Here is a 14,500-nt window from a genome sequence, read left to right on the forward strand (position 1 = left end):
AAACAATTATGAAAAAATGTGAGAAGAGATACAAAAAGACTTACAAATATGGTGCAAACTAAAACTTTTTATTGGGCAAATTAAAACATCTTTTATCAGCATCCAGTTAGTGGCTCAAATTGCTCTTCAGTATTATTTCTAGTTTTTAGTTGCATTCTCTTTTAATTCATGATATAAGCTGCAAGGCTGGATACAAAATACATACATACATATATATATACATATATATATATACATACATACATACACATAATTCCCAGATTGTGGATTTCCCTTTCTCAGAAGGTTCAATCAGTTCCCTCTCTTTTTTCCTTATTCCAGCAGCCCTCTTGTTTAAAATTTATGTAACAGGAAGGGTTTATGGTGGACTTGTGTTTTTTTTTATCTTTTTAATTATGATCTATGATTTTAATATGATTTTAACCCACTTTTAATTGAACTATTTAATTTTTTAAAACCTTTTAACTTTTGTATAAAGACTGTTTTAACTGTACCTTTAAAAGGTTGCCTTGGAACCTGCACAGGGAGAAAGACTGGCAAAAATAAATAAATAAATACACTTTCTCTTAAATCAGGGGTTCCCAACCTTTGGTCCTCCATGTGTTTCTGGACTCCCAGAAATACCAGCCATATTACCAGCTGTTAGGAATTGTGGGAGCTGTCCTCCAAAATATCTTGAGGACCAAAGGTTGGGAACCACTGTCCTACAATAAAGTAGTATACAAAATAAGGAACTGCCTTATTTTGAATTGCTCCAGTACTCTCTTCTGAGAAAGACAAGTTCTTACACTAAGCATCTTCTCAGTTCTTCTCAAGATCTTTATAACCAGAGATGTCAGGAACTTAAAACGGGATGGATGGATGGCTAGATAGACAGACAGACAGACAGATAGAGAGATAGAGAGATAGACAGACAGACAGACAGACAGACAGACAGATGTAGTATGTGCTTCACATGCTGGATTGTGGTGGCCCACTTTCTTCAAAAAGGAATACACATTATTAAAGCCATTTTTTTAATCTGGTCATGCCAAGTTTAATTTAAGGAGTGTAGGAAGCTCTTAAAGATGTTTGTCCTTCTAGGAAGCTATCAAACAATTTACTTCTAAGTGGAGATGACTGATTTTAATGTTTATGTATATTTATAGTTTATTTTATGTTCCAGCACTGAATGTTTGCTGTATATATATTGTGTTCTGCCCTGAGTCCCCTTTGAGGTGAGAAGGGTGGAATATAAATGCTTTAAATAAATAAATAATAAATAATTTTCTTTCAACAGCCTATATATTTCTTTGGAATGCATTCTATTTTCCCTATTAAGATTTATCAGCATTTCAAGTTTATCCAAATTCACCAAAATGTATTAAAACAAGGATTAATATCACAATCAGAAATAAACAGATAAATTTTGACCTCTCATTCCATTCTAACTTTTCTAACTTAGGTTGGTGATTTTAATAAACTATTTTGGTTCCTACAGCAGAAAGAATAAAGCAAGACATCTCTGAACCATATTTAATTTCTAGTTTGAAGGAAGGACTAGCCATGTTCCTGTGTGTCTCAAGAACTGGTCATGGATGTCAGCATTTATCAGGGAGTCAGAAGTACACATGCACCGACAATAGTCAGCTTGATAAAGGGATTGTACTTTGTATAGTGTCTACTTGTTAAGGATAGCACAAGGAAGAAAAATACCAACAATGGCAAACTATGTCATAAAGAATCTTTTTTTAAAAAAAGAGTGTTAAGCTCTAATACCATCCCTCCCATTCCACAAATTGCCTCACCTGTTGCATTGCCATATGCCGAGAATAATTCTGAGCCTTTACCAGGGCTTCGACTGCCCTTTTAGCACGTTGCTGGGGGGCACCCTTGGGGAAGCCTGGAAGGATTGCAAGCACGTTTTCAACAGTGAACTCTTGGGTCAAGGAACTATCCAGGATTTCCTGAAAAACAATGGAGAAGGGCCCACTTTACACAACATTTTTTAAAAGATATGCATTTCTTCCCCTGGCCAAAAACAGAAACAGACAACCCTCCTAGATAAAGTTAAATTCTAGGCAGTGTTAGCATGTCTGTAGAACATGAAATCAGACTTGGATAGACAAATTACATGGGAGGACATTTCTTTTTCTCAATCATTCCCAAAAATAACAGACAATCCTCCTAGATAAAGTTAAACTTTAGGCAGTGTTAACATATCTGTAGAACATGTTTTGCTTATACATATTGTGGAATCCAGTAAACTTTTATGCACAATCCCATAGTACACACTGTTATTTTAGAGTTCCTACAGGTTGAGTTTTTCTTATCTAAAACGTGTGATACCAGAAGTGTTTTGAAATTATTATTTTATACATACATAATGACATATCTTGGAATTGGGACTCAAGTACAAACACAAAATTAATTTATATCCCATATATATATATATATATATATATATAAAAATGCTCTGTGCATGAATATCTTAAAAACAAAAGAACCAATGAATGAAATCACACCAAATTTGGCAACAAAACGTCTCACAACACAAGGAGTGACCAACACTAAAAAAATTATGATTTTGTCATTTGGGAGTTGTAGTTCCTGGGATTTATAGTTCAACTACAATCAAAGAGCATTCTGAACTCCATCAACGATGGAATTGAACCAAACTTGGCACACAGAACTCCCATGACCAACAGAAAATACTGGAAGGGTTTTGGTGGGCACTGACCTTGAGTTTGGGAGTTGTAGTTCACCTATATCCAGAGAGCACTGTGGACTCAAACAATGATGGATCTGGACCAAACTTGGCACAAGCACTCAATATGCCCAAATATGAACACAGATGGAGTTTGGGGGAAATAGACCTTGACATTTGGGAGTTGTAGTCACTGGGATTCACAGTTCACCTACAATCAAAGAGAGTTCTGAACCCCATGGATTTTGGCATTCACTGGGGTACTGGAGCCACATCCCAGCAGATACCGAGGATTTACGATATTTTTGATTTACAAATAGGAGATGTTCAATCTGTAACTAGCTGTAATCCCATGTTCCCCTACAAGCACATAAACAGCACATTAAGGGTAGTACAAAAAGTGACTCAAACTAAAACCACTGCTACAAGGAACTAATCCATTTTAACAATTGCTACTTATTATTTAGAAAGCAATATACAAAGATGATATATTTGATTTCTGCAAGAAACATTAGACACATTTCCTATAGCCCTATAAAAAAGTAATCACAGAATGATGTGCCATTAAGTACTAATTATATTCAGAAGTGGTGTTTTTGTATGACTATCACATCACACTTTTTTGTAATAGATATCTTCTCTATGCAAACTATATAAGCAAGGTTGAAATACACTAAAAAGTCCTAAGCATCTCTTGGGTTTCTCATGACAGAATGGTTTCTCTGCTCCATTTGAAGTTTATGATTAAACTAAATGCTACAAATACCTTATGAACATGTAAAATTAATAACATATGCCCTTCAGCAATCTCTAGAGAAAATATTTTCAGCAAAAGACTGGGAGGAATTAATCAGAAGTTAAAACTCATAGGTCAATTTAATATAAATCATGGCAAATTATTTTTATCAGTCGTAATATAAACTTAAAGGCTTTTGATGTGTGATAAAAATAGAAAGACCTAATTCTAAACTCTCATGAAAAAAAGGTCTATCCAATTCAATAGCATTTACTGGAAAAATTGGCTGCTTTCCCTTTAGGGTTCTAGCAGTATTTTTTCATGGATAGCTCACAAGCTTGATTGTAATAATTACTATGCTAAAAGTCAATCTAGTTAAAAATGTAATAATTGATACAGTTTCACCTTGCTGTTTCCCTCATCTCCTAATTTTTGGTGTAATTCATGTTGGAATTTCAATGTGCTGCAATACAGTGTGAGCATGAGAGCAATGATATCGTAACATGAATAGTTATGAGAAGACAGGAAAGCTTGGAGAAGACAATGATGCTGGGGAAAATGGAAGGAAAAAGGAAGAGGGGCAGACCAAGGGCAAGATGGATGAATGGTATCCTGGAAGTGACTGGCTTGACTTTGAAGAAGCTGGGGGTGGCTGCAGCCGACAGGGAGCTCTGGCAGGGGCTGGTCCATGAGGTCACAAAGATCCGGAAACAACTGAATGAATAAACAACAAACAGTTATGGGAGAGTTCAGGAGCCTGCATCTGTACTGAAAGTTCAAATTAGTAAAACAAGTAAGGGCACAAACAGAATAACAAGCAAAACCAATGATACACTAGTGATGTCAAGAATAGGGCTCTTTTTTTTAACTGCAATTTTTGTAAAACAAAAAAAACAATAAAATATTATTTAAAAAAAAGAATAGGGCTCCACAGACACCTATGGACCCAACGCCAAGACACCACATCTGGAAGACAATCATCCTCGAGTTATGACTGAAAGGAAAGGCAACCAACACTTTTGCTAAAACAGAATAGTATGAAAGCAAAGGAGAATTTTAAAACTGACAGCAGGCAATCTCACAAGTTTGCCTCTCAGCCTATACTCTCTTCGTCTGATGCTGCCTTGTGGAAAAAAGAATGGTTTCTCCAAAAACTGATTTCATGGCTATTTAACGGTGTGTTTTTAACGTTACAACTTGAAGTGTAATGGTTAGGTTAATAACTAATCACCCAAAGAACAACAGTGGAACTCTGGCTATGATAAGAATGCCTATTTCAATTCTGCAACAGTATAGAAAAGAATGAGCAGTTTCTGATATAGCAGATATATAAAATGTAGCCAGCTGTTTAGGAATTCAGAGTCGAACACAGCCTCCAGATGCCGGAGATGGAAAAAAATGGGAAGCCTTTACCTCTGTCTATGTACTGCCTGTCTTTGTTAATTGTATAATCGCCATAGAATGTTTGCCGTATATGTGTACTGTAATCCACCCTGAGATAGGGCAGAATATAAATAAAGTATTATTTTACTGACACAAAAACACAGTATGTCAAGTGTTGTTGTTGTTGCTGTTATATTTTAAAAAGTGGCGATGTGTGGGACTTGGTGTATTAGTGATCGATCTTCACCCATTAAAAAGAGTTTAAGGTTCAATGTACTTATAATTTTATAATACCCCTGTGAAAATTATCCATTATTACTCTTATTTTAAAAGATAAGGCCTTGAGGCCTCAGAGATTGTAATTTCCTATCACTTCGATCCACAACTGGCTGCAAGTCTGAATGCAAATTTTCCATGTCAACTCCAACATTGTGCTTTTTGGTTTACATTGAGACACAAATAATATTTGTGTTTTGAATGTCATAATGTATGTATTTTATCATTCTGTTTTCAATGCTTGTTTTAGTTGCTGAATTATGCTTTTAAACTGCCAAAACTTAATGGTTATCTTTCAGTGGCAAGGTTCCTGAATGAAGTTTGTGAACTGAATGTGTAGCAAATGTGAAGTTTCCTTTTTATAATTTATACTGTATTTTATACTGTCTTGTTATATATACCAATAAAGGACTATTGGATTTGAGTTGCACGTTGTTTTTTTGGAAGGTATCAAATGGTTACCTGGGTGTAAAGCACCTTGAATCCCCTCCAGGTTGGAGAACAGTGGGGTAGAAATGTAGTAAATAAACAAATAAACTAATAATACATCCCTGAAAGTTGGACTTCATTTGTAGGCCTCATCAAAAACATGAATGTCACCAGTTAAAAATGAAAGGGTCTACAAGCTATTACAGTGGCAAGTTACTGCCATCTACAGACTAAAGTAGATATCTCCCTTTATAGAAAATAACCAAATTTGCTGTTGAGATCTTAAAAGACAAAAACCTGCATGTCCTCTTACCTCTCACAGACTCACCCCATCACATTTTGTACTTTATGTTACTAATGTTTAACTTCCATAATTTATCTTGACTTCCTTGTCAGTGCTACAATATTACACAAGCCAAGCATGGATCCATATGACTGGCCAGTGACTATTACATTTTAATAAAGAGGGAATAATGGAACCTATTTTCCAGACTGACTTACCAATGGACATGCCGTCTTTGCATTTTCTCTGAATTTTTAATATGACACTCATATATTGTTGCTGTCTTATGTAAGAGCTTACTGCCTTACTGATTTTTCCTTCTCTTCAGTCACATTTAAGTATTGTCTGTATTTAGACTATGTATTTAAATATTTATTTAGATATCTAAATATCTAAATATTTATATTTATGTATGTATTTAGTCTGTATTTAGACTGCCCGGTGGCACAATGGGTTAAACCGCTGAGCTGCTAAGCTTGCTAATCGAAAGGTCGCAGGTTCAAATCCGGGGAGCGGCGTGAGCTCCCACTGTTAGCCCCAGCTTCTGCCAACCTAGCAGTTCGAAAACATGCAAATGTGAGTAGATCAATAGTTCAAAAACATGCAAATGTGAGATCTGGCGGCAAGGTAATGGCGCTCCATGCCACCACACCGGCCACATGACCTTGGAGGTGTCAATGGACAACGCCGGCTCTTCAGCTTAGAAATGGAGATGAGCACCAACCCCAGAATCGGGCATGACTGGACTTTATGTCAGGGGAAAACCTTTACATTTAATCATTTTTTCACAGAAAAATAATGTTTATAAATAACTGTTTTAATTGAAGTTCATATACGAATAACCAAACTCTTCCATCAAAAATAAATAACATAAACATTTTATATCTGGAGCTGTTCACTCTAGTATTTCTCTGAATGAAATATTCACATCTAAGGAAACCTTAACTTTAAACATTCAGTATTCAGTTTTCTAGAAGCCAGATGCTTGTTTTCAGTAGATTAGTTTGTTTATACTTTGATTTTTTTAAAAAAGAACTTATTCATATTTTAGTAATTTAGAGAATATTTGTGTTTGTTGAGGGGGAAAAAAACAACATTTTATTCCTGCAGGGTCAGTAAAAAAGATAGAAGCACGTGGCACCGTAAGCACAGTAATAACTTCCAGAAGTGAAGGAGAGCCTGATAAAACATTTTGCAGAACAGTTATCATGACAACCTGCACATGCTGATTTTGATAGATACACATGATACATTACTTTCCTGAACGTGGAAACACAATTCCTTCATGCATTATCTAAGACAAAATTGCCTCAGGTGGTAGTATCTCTAGAGGTACTTGACTACCGAATGAATTTATATTTTTTATATTGAGGCTGCGCTGCCTGAGGAAACATTAGCAGAAGAATTGTTAACATCAATGTCTAGCTGGCTCAAGTAACATCACAGTGTCGTTGGTTTTTGTTGTTGCTACTACTGCTGTTTTTGCCACTCGGAAAGACTCTCCTGGAAGCCAACAATTACTGAACCTCAGAGTGTCTTGCTCCACGGGCTCAAATCTCCTTGCAGATTCCATTTCATTTATTCCCAGATGTCAGCTGCCAGGAGTAAAACTAAAATGTGGATGTTGAAAGAGGGCTAGGGGAAAACCAGACAGACATACTGTTCCTCAACGCTTATCGAAGCAGACTGGACATTTAGCCACCTATTTATGCAACTAAATGAGATTAATTTAATTATTTTGTTTAAAAACTCATACAAATTTAGGCCTATAAAATAGGTATATAATGAATCAGCATCATCCTATAAGGCAAACACTGTGTTCTCGAAGGCTTTCATGGTCAGAGTAGCTGGGTTGCTGTAAATTTTCCAGGCTCTATCACTATGTTCCAGAAGCATTCTCTCCTGACGTTTTGCCCACATCTATGGTAGGCATCCTCAGAGGCAGTGAGATCTGTTGGAAACTAGACAACTGAGGTTTATATATCTGTGGAATGTCCAGGGTGAGAGAAAGAACTCTTGTCTGTTTGAGGTAAGTATCAATGTTGCAATTGGCCACCTTGATTAGCATTAAATGGTCTTGCAGCTTCAAAGGCTGGCTGGTTGCTGCCTGGGGGGTTCTTTGTTGGCAGGTGCTAGCTGGCCCTGATTGATTCTTGAATTGAGTCTGGAATTCTCCTCTTTTTTGAGTGTTGCTCTTTATTTATTGTCCTGATTTTAGAGGGTTTTTTTTAAAAAAAAAAACCTGGTATCCAGATTTTGTTCATTTTCATGGTTTCCTCCTTTCTGTTGAAACTGTTCACATGCCTGTGGATTTCAATGGCTTCTCCGTGTAGTTGTTAGAGTGGTCCAGCATTTCTGTGTTCTCAAATAATATGCTGTGTGCAGGTTGGTTCATCAGGTGCTCTGCTATGGCTGACTTCTCAGATTGAATTAGCCTGCAGTGCTTTTCATGTTCTTTGATTCGTGTTAGGGCACTGCCTTTGGTGGTCCCTGCCTTTGGTGGTCCCTACGTATATTTGTCCACAGTTTCATGGTATACAGTAGACTCCTGCAGAGGCAAAAGCATCCCTCTTGTCATTTGCTGAATGTAGCATATGTTTGATTGTAGGTTGTGTTTCTTCATCAGCTTCCCTATGCAGTCAGTGGTTCCATTGATGTATGATAAGAACACTTTTCCTTTGGGTAGATCTTTTTATTTACTCTCATGGCTTCCTCTTGGTCTTGGAGCTCTTCTAATGTCTGTGGTGGAGTATTCATTGGCCTGTAGAGCCCAGTTTAGTTCACCTTGGAGGAGGTTCAGTTCACCCTGGAGGAGGTTTGCAGATTCTTTTTTTCTTTTTTCAAACATTTCATATTTCTGACTTGTTTTTTAGACATGCATCATTTTGCAGCACAGTAATTCAGCTATACTAGCAAACCAGAGGTTAAACCAACTCCTTACAGATATATACATAAACTGTAATAACAAAATAGATGAGGGTACAACATATCTCATATCACATATCTTATATTTTTAAAAAATATATGGTTTGTAAGATAATAACATACATTTCCAAGATTTTCCAGGGGGAACATACTAGGACACCATACTAATTGGTATCTTTGCAATATAAAATTGTAAGCAAGTTGGTTTTGTTTATTTCACATAGACTCAGAGCTTTTCTGTTACATTCACACAACACCCACACACACACTGAAGCTGACACACTAATGTGTTACGACATAATACTTTGGAAAGCTCTGTTATAAACTGATTAGTTGCAAACAATATTCCTGAGCTTCAGGAACCTTCCATGTACTGGTGTGATGTATGTTTTATAAACAAAAAAATAGCTGGGGTAGAAATTGTCCCAACCAATACACCACATTTGTGTTGATTACATGTTTCTGAAAAAGGAAACTGACAGCTCTCCAAAACAAATGATGCACCTCATGTGAACATGTGTTTCTGATACAGAGTGACTGGATATTGTATAACACCTTCTGTTATGTATCCACCAATAGGACATAGGCACTTCTACAGCCCCAAAATCTTTAGAATTTTCACTGGAGCCAGAAAAACCCTCAGATTAAAAGGATAACACAGATTGTTTTTTTTCCTGTTTTGATGAAGGTTAACCATAACCATAATAAGTTCACCTATGGCCCAACAAGCACTACAACTGCATAAGATTAGGACAGAGAACTGATCAGTGGCCAGGCTTTTGTATTCGGTCCTATCTGAAAAACAGTTAATTTGATAATGGATAAAATGTTTCTAATTCACAGTCAATTGATTAGTCTCCTGTCCCTAACAGTTCTCAAAAATGAAGTTCAAAAATGAAATTTGAAAGAATTCAAGTCTCAGTTTAGAACAATTCCGGTGCTTGGGCTGCTCATTCCTTGTGAGCTGTAGTTCAAAACTTCCATTCCCAGCTGGACTAGAAATTGTCAGAGATTTCTGTATCTCTTCACCAAACTGCACGTGTTGCTTGTAACCTTGTATATGTTGCAAATGACTGTTCAACACAGCATAGCTTTATAATATCAATACATTTGACCTTTAAGATTCCCAAATCAGCAATAAGACTCAACATCTAATATAAGGAACATGAAGAAATACAACTGCTCCCAGAAATTCCAGCACTAAAAAGGAAAAGATCAAGTTCTCCAATAAACCCTGTCTGATTTTATATTAGAAGCCATATAATGGAAAAATAGTCTAACACAATTTCACCAACTTGGTAAATTTATTGGAAAATCCATTGGCATTCTAGAAATCTTGCTGCAGCACTACATCAAACTAGTGGCAGAAAGCATCAGCTGCAGTTATTAATTTTTCTTTCTTTGGTTCTTGCATTGCAAAAGTATAGGCTTATTCATGAGACTTCAGGGGAAAAAGCCCATTCTTCCATCTCTCCATGGGAAAAAAAAAACATAAAGGGACTACTAAATAATTCATCACAGCCACCCACTTACCAGGATCTCTCTAACCTAAGGCACTAAATGTCCTTGCTTACTAACACCATAAATAACTGTTCACAACCCTCTAGAGAAGGTTAGGTGCATGTGTTCTCATATAGGACGGATATTACATTAAAAAAACAAATTACAGATAATTAGGCCTCCATCTATGTTAATTATTCATTAACACCTTTTTTGCTAGATCAGTTGATTCAGGCAAGCATTTTTTAAAAAAATATATATATAGTCAATCACATTTCATTCCAGCAACCTAATATGCACATATATGAACTAGCTGTCCCCTGCCACGCATTGCTGTGGCCCAGTGTTCTGGAAAATAAAGGGAATGAGAAAGTGTTGGTTTCTAATATATGTAATTTCTTTATGCTTGTCTTTATTCCTTGCTGTTTCTTTGTCAGTGTTGATGTGGAGAATGTCTGGAACTCCCTGGAACATGCAACATATCATTGTCCTTTTTTAAGGATCCCTTTCAAATCTATGATACTATATCTGTGTGTGTGTGAATCATATCTGTCTGTCTGTCTGTCTATCTATCTATCTATCTATCTATATCTATCTATGGCTGGATGGCTCTTTGTCAGGAGGACTTTGTTTACGTTTTCTTGCCCTGATGAAGGGAGTTGGATTGGATGGCTTTAAGTATTTTCTGTTTGTCATGGGAGTTCTGTGTGGGAAGTTTGCCCTGATTCTGTCATTCGTGGGGTTCAGAATGCCCTCTGATTGTAGGTGAACTGTGAATCCCAGTGACTACAACTCCCAAATGTCAAGGTATATTTCCCCCAAACTCCATCTGTGTTCATAGTTGGGCGTATTGAGTGCTTGTGCCAAGTTTGGTCCAGATCCATCATTGTTTGAATCCACAGTGCTCTCTGGATGTAGGTGAACTATAACTCCCAAACTCAAGGTCAATGCCCACCAAGCCCTTCCAATATTTTCTGTTGATCATGGGAGTTCTGTGTGCCAAGTTTGGTTCAATTCCATCGTTGATGGAGTTCAGAATGCTCTTTGATTGTAGTTGAACTATAAATCCCAGGAACTACAACTCCCAAATGACAAAATCATAATTTTTTGAGTGATGGTCACTCCTTGTGTTGTGAGACATTTTATTGCCAAATTTGGTGTGATTTCGTTGATTGGTTCTTTTGTTTTTAAGGAACTCATTATGCACAGAGCAATTTTATATATATAGAAGATATAATAGACTATATATCGTAGTAGATAAGATTGATATACTGCACAATGAGTATTCTACCATAGGTTTTTGAAACAGTAAAAAGAAATGGATGCCCCTTTTCCAAACCAATTTAAGATTACTTAACAAAAAAAGAGGCCAACTTCTATATTTCAAAAATGGGTATACAAGATTTCTATAAGCCATAATACTTCCTGTAGGATAAGAGGGACTATTTGGCTTCCTTTCTTGTAGCACCAAACCACTAGAATACATTTAGCTGGATGGGAAAGATAAGTTTGATGCACCAGAGGTGCCCATGCTCAAATATTGCTATGGGCATTCTGTGCTTTGTAAACTACAAGGAGTTTCCATCTGTTTGCTTTTCAGGTACTTGAGCTGGCTGGATGGATACTTCCCATGCTAGACAGAGGACTGGCATAATTATTTTTGAAAGGAAGAGGAGGGTTGGAGTGGGTAAAATCAACCTTTACTTTCCAAAAATAGGTGATTTCTCCCATTTAGATGCAGTTGACCTTACAAGACCCCACAAATCACCAAAGTGGGGCACTAACATCTGTTCCTCCCAACTCATTCCCACGAATATGGTGAGATGTATTACAATAAAAGTAACTCTTTTTCATCCACTAAAGAAGCAGTTTTGCATTATGCATTTATAAGAGAAACATAATAAATAAAAATAATACATTTTTAGTTATGCCCTGCCCCCTCTCCCCAAAGGGACTCGGGACGGCTTACAACAGGTAAAAATACAAAAATATGGGCAATACATGATAAACAACAATAAAAATAACAATTATCATTTAGTGCAAATTAAAATATAAGTATTAAAAAGTAACCATTTAAAAACTATTTGTCCTGTGAAAAACAATTTAAATATATATCGCTATTTCACCAGCAGTTATAATTAATGATCTTGTGATCATTCCAAATCCTGTCTGATGGTTTCCAATACTGCTTAGCCATTCTCAAAGGCTTGCTTAAATAGCCAAGGTTTTAGCTCCTTCCTGAAAATTAACAATGTGGGTGCTTGTCTTATTTCCTTGGGAAGTTAACAAGGTGGGCGCTTGTCTTATTTCCTTGGGGAGAACATTCCAGAGCCAAGGAGCCACTATCGAGAAGGCAGGCCACAGCCCATCCTAACACGGGAGCAAACAGTTTCCTTTTCATAATCATGCAGTTATCAATTACAAGTTTCTTCTAAATTTGAAAAGGTGAGGTATGTTTTTTCTGTACTTTAGCTTTGTTTGTAAGTTAATCCTCCCTGGCTGAAAATCTATAGATAAATAGCCTGCCTCAACTTAACTCTTTAGGAAGCTTCTTTATTGTTTCCAGAAATATTACAGAAGCTTGTTTCTGGAGCTAGCCACAAAACACGTTAATTTCTGAAAGTATATTCATTGTTCAATCTCCATGGCATCAACAAAAACATCTTCAAGTAGTTGCTCATTAGTGATGCTGAACACATTAATTCGTAAGAACAAATATTTGTATGCAGCTTAAATAATCATTTTGTCTATTCAATTAAATGTCAGAAATTACCAATCTGTATATTAATCTTTTCATTTCTAGAGTCATCTAAATTGTTCACAGCTCAGCGCACTGACATCATTCCCAGGACTAACAAAGATAGTATTTGACCCCAACTTCTAAAAAGTGGAGCCTCGGGGTAAACTAATACCACCACACCTGGGATTTTTTTCTGATTAAAGAAGCTTGGGTAAGGAATTATTTTAAATAGAGAAATTGTGTAGGAGAAGGTATTTAACCCTTTCCCCATGGTCAATTTTGGCTGTTGTACACTGAGAAGTTTCCCCAAGATGTTCTGACCACATTTCCTCTATTTTGAAGCCAGCAAGTAAGAGATAGAACATGGGGGGGGGGGGGGGGCTTTCTAGGGTGTATTTCAAAGCAGGGGAAGGGGACACAATGTTTATTTAAAAGGCATGGTTACGTCTACATTATACTCACTTGCATATCACACATAGTTTAGTTATCAGGATCAGTTTATACATGGAAAGATCTGATGCATCTCTCAGAAATGTAGTTTGCTCCTCACACAGTTTATATACTGAAAGAGTGGATGTATCTCTATGGAAAAATATTTGCTCAGCTCTCAAGACTATCTAGGATCTGCATGATCACAATTACTCAAACGACTTTAATTCACTAGTTGACAACAAAAGAATATCCAGACATGCAGTGGGTTTTTTGTTATAGTTGAAGGTACTCTTCAGGACTGGATTATCACTTCTGCTATTCAAGTAAATGTGGCAGGGCTCTCAGTAACAATGCCACCCATCCTGCTGCTGGCACTACACACATGCATACACAAGCTTCTTGTACTCTAGTGTACAGAAATGTTCCTAGGAATAGAGGAGTATATGCATCTCTTACAACCCTTTCCAAAGAGTCCCCACCCTGGACTCATTTCCATCTGCAGAGTAAATAAAGAGTATGTTGGGGTCACTGTCTTGGCCATTCTGCCCTCCTCTTGACCTGGCAGCAATACCAACATGCTGCAGCATGAAGCTGCCACACCAACAGCAGAATTTGAGCATTAGTTCAAAGGGGGATCTAGCTTTGAAAGTGATCCAGACCCCGAGCCGCCTCAATCCAGCCCTTTTCTCTTAGTAAGAATTCGAGACAGGATCATCCCTATTTGACAAGCAGAGTTCTGTTTTAATTTCAGTATTCTAAGAATTATTTCTGAAATTGCAGTTAGGTATAATGTTGCTTCATAACACTAGCCTATCTACTCCTAGGAAAATTAGTCTAACAATTATAATTTCTGTCATCAAAAGAAACTATATAAAGATTTAGTCAAAGGATGCTATGGTTTTTAACTCTGAATTTGTTTTGATGGATTTTAACTGATTTTGTAATATTATTTGTGTTTAATTCTTTTTAATGTGTGCATATTTGTATATTTTAAACTGGATACCAATGCATTTATGTCAGGTCTCTTTGAGTCCCTTTTGCAAGGTATAAATAATAATAATAATAATAATAATAATAACAACAACAACAACAACAACAATAATAATGGTC

The 14,500-nt window shown here is 36.5% G+C and overlaps 1 protein-coding gene across 4 annotated transcripts in view; it reads right to left on the reverse strand.

Moving 5' to 3' along the window:
• LOC132767170 (uncharacterized) overlaps nt 1–14,500 on the reverse strand; it is a 75,811-nt gene that overhangs the window by 15,465 nt on the left and 45,846 nt on the right. For all 4 annotated transcript variants that reach the window (XM_060761827.2, XM_067464532.1, XM_060761825.2 and 1 more), the window contains one exon: nt 1,788–1,946. In XM_060761827.2, the coding sequence (XP_060617810.2) occupies nt 1,788–1,946 (159 nt within the window). The remainder of the gene's footprint in view (nt 1–1,787; nt 1,947–14,500) is intronic.

The sequence above is a fragment of the Anolis sagrei genome, chromosome 2 (genome assembly GCF_037176765.1).
Source record: "Anolis sagrei isolate rAnoSag1 chromosome 2, rAnoSag1.mat, whole genome shotgun sequence".
In the NCBI taxonomy this organism is placed as follows: domain Eukaryota; kingdom Metazoa; phylum Chordata; class Lepidosauria; order Squamata; family Dactyloidae; genus Anolis; species Anolis sagrei.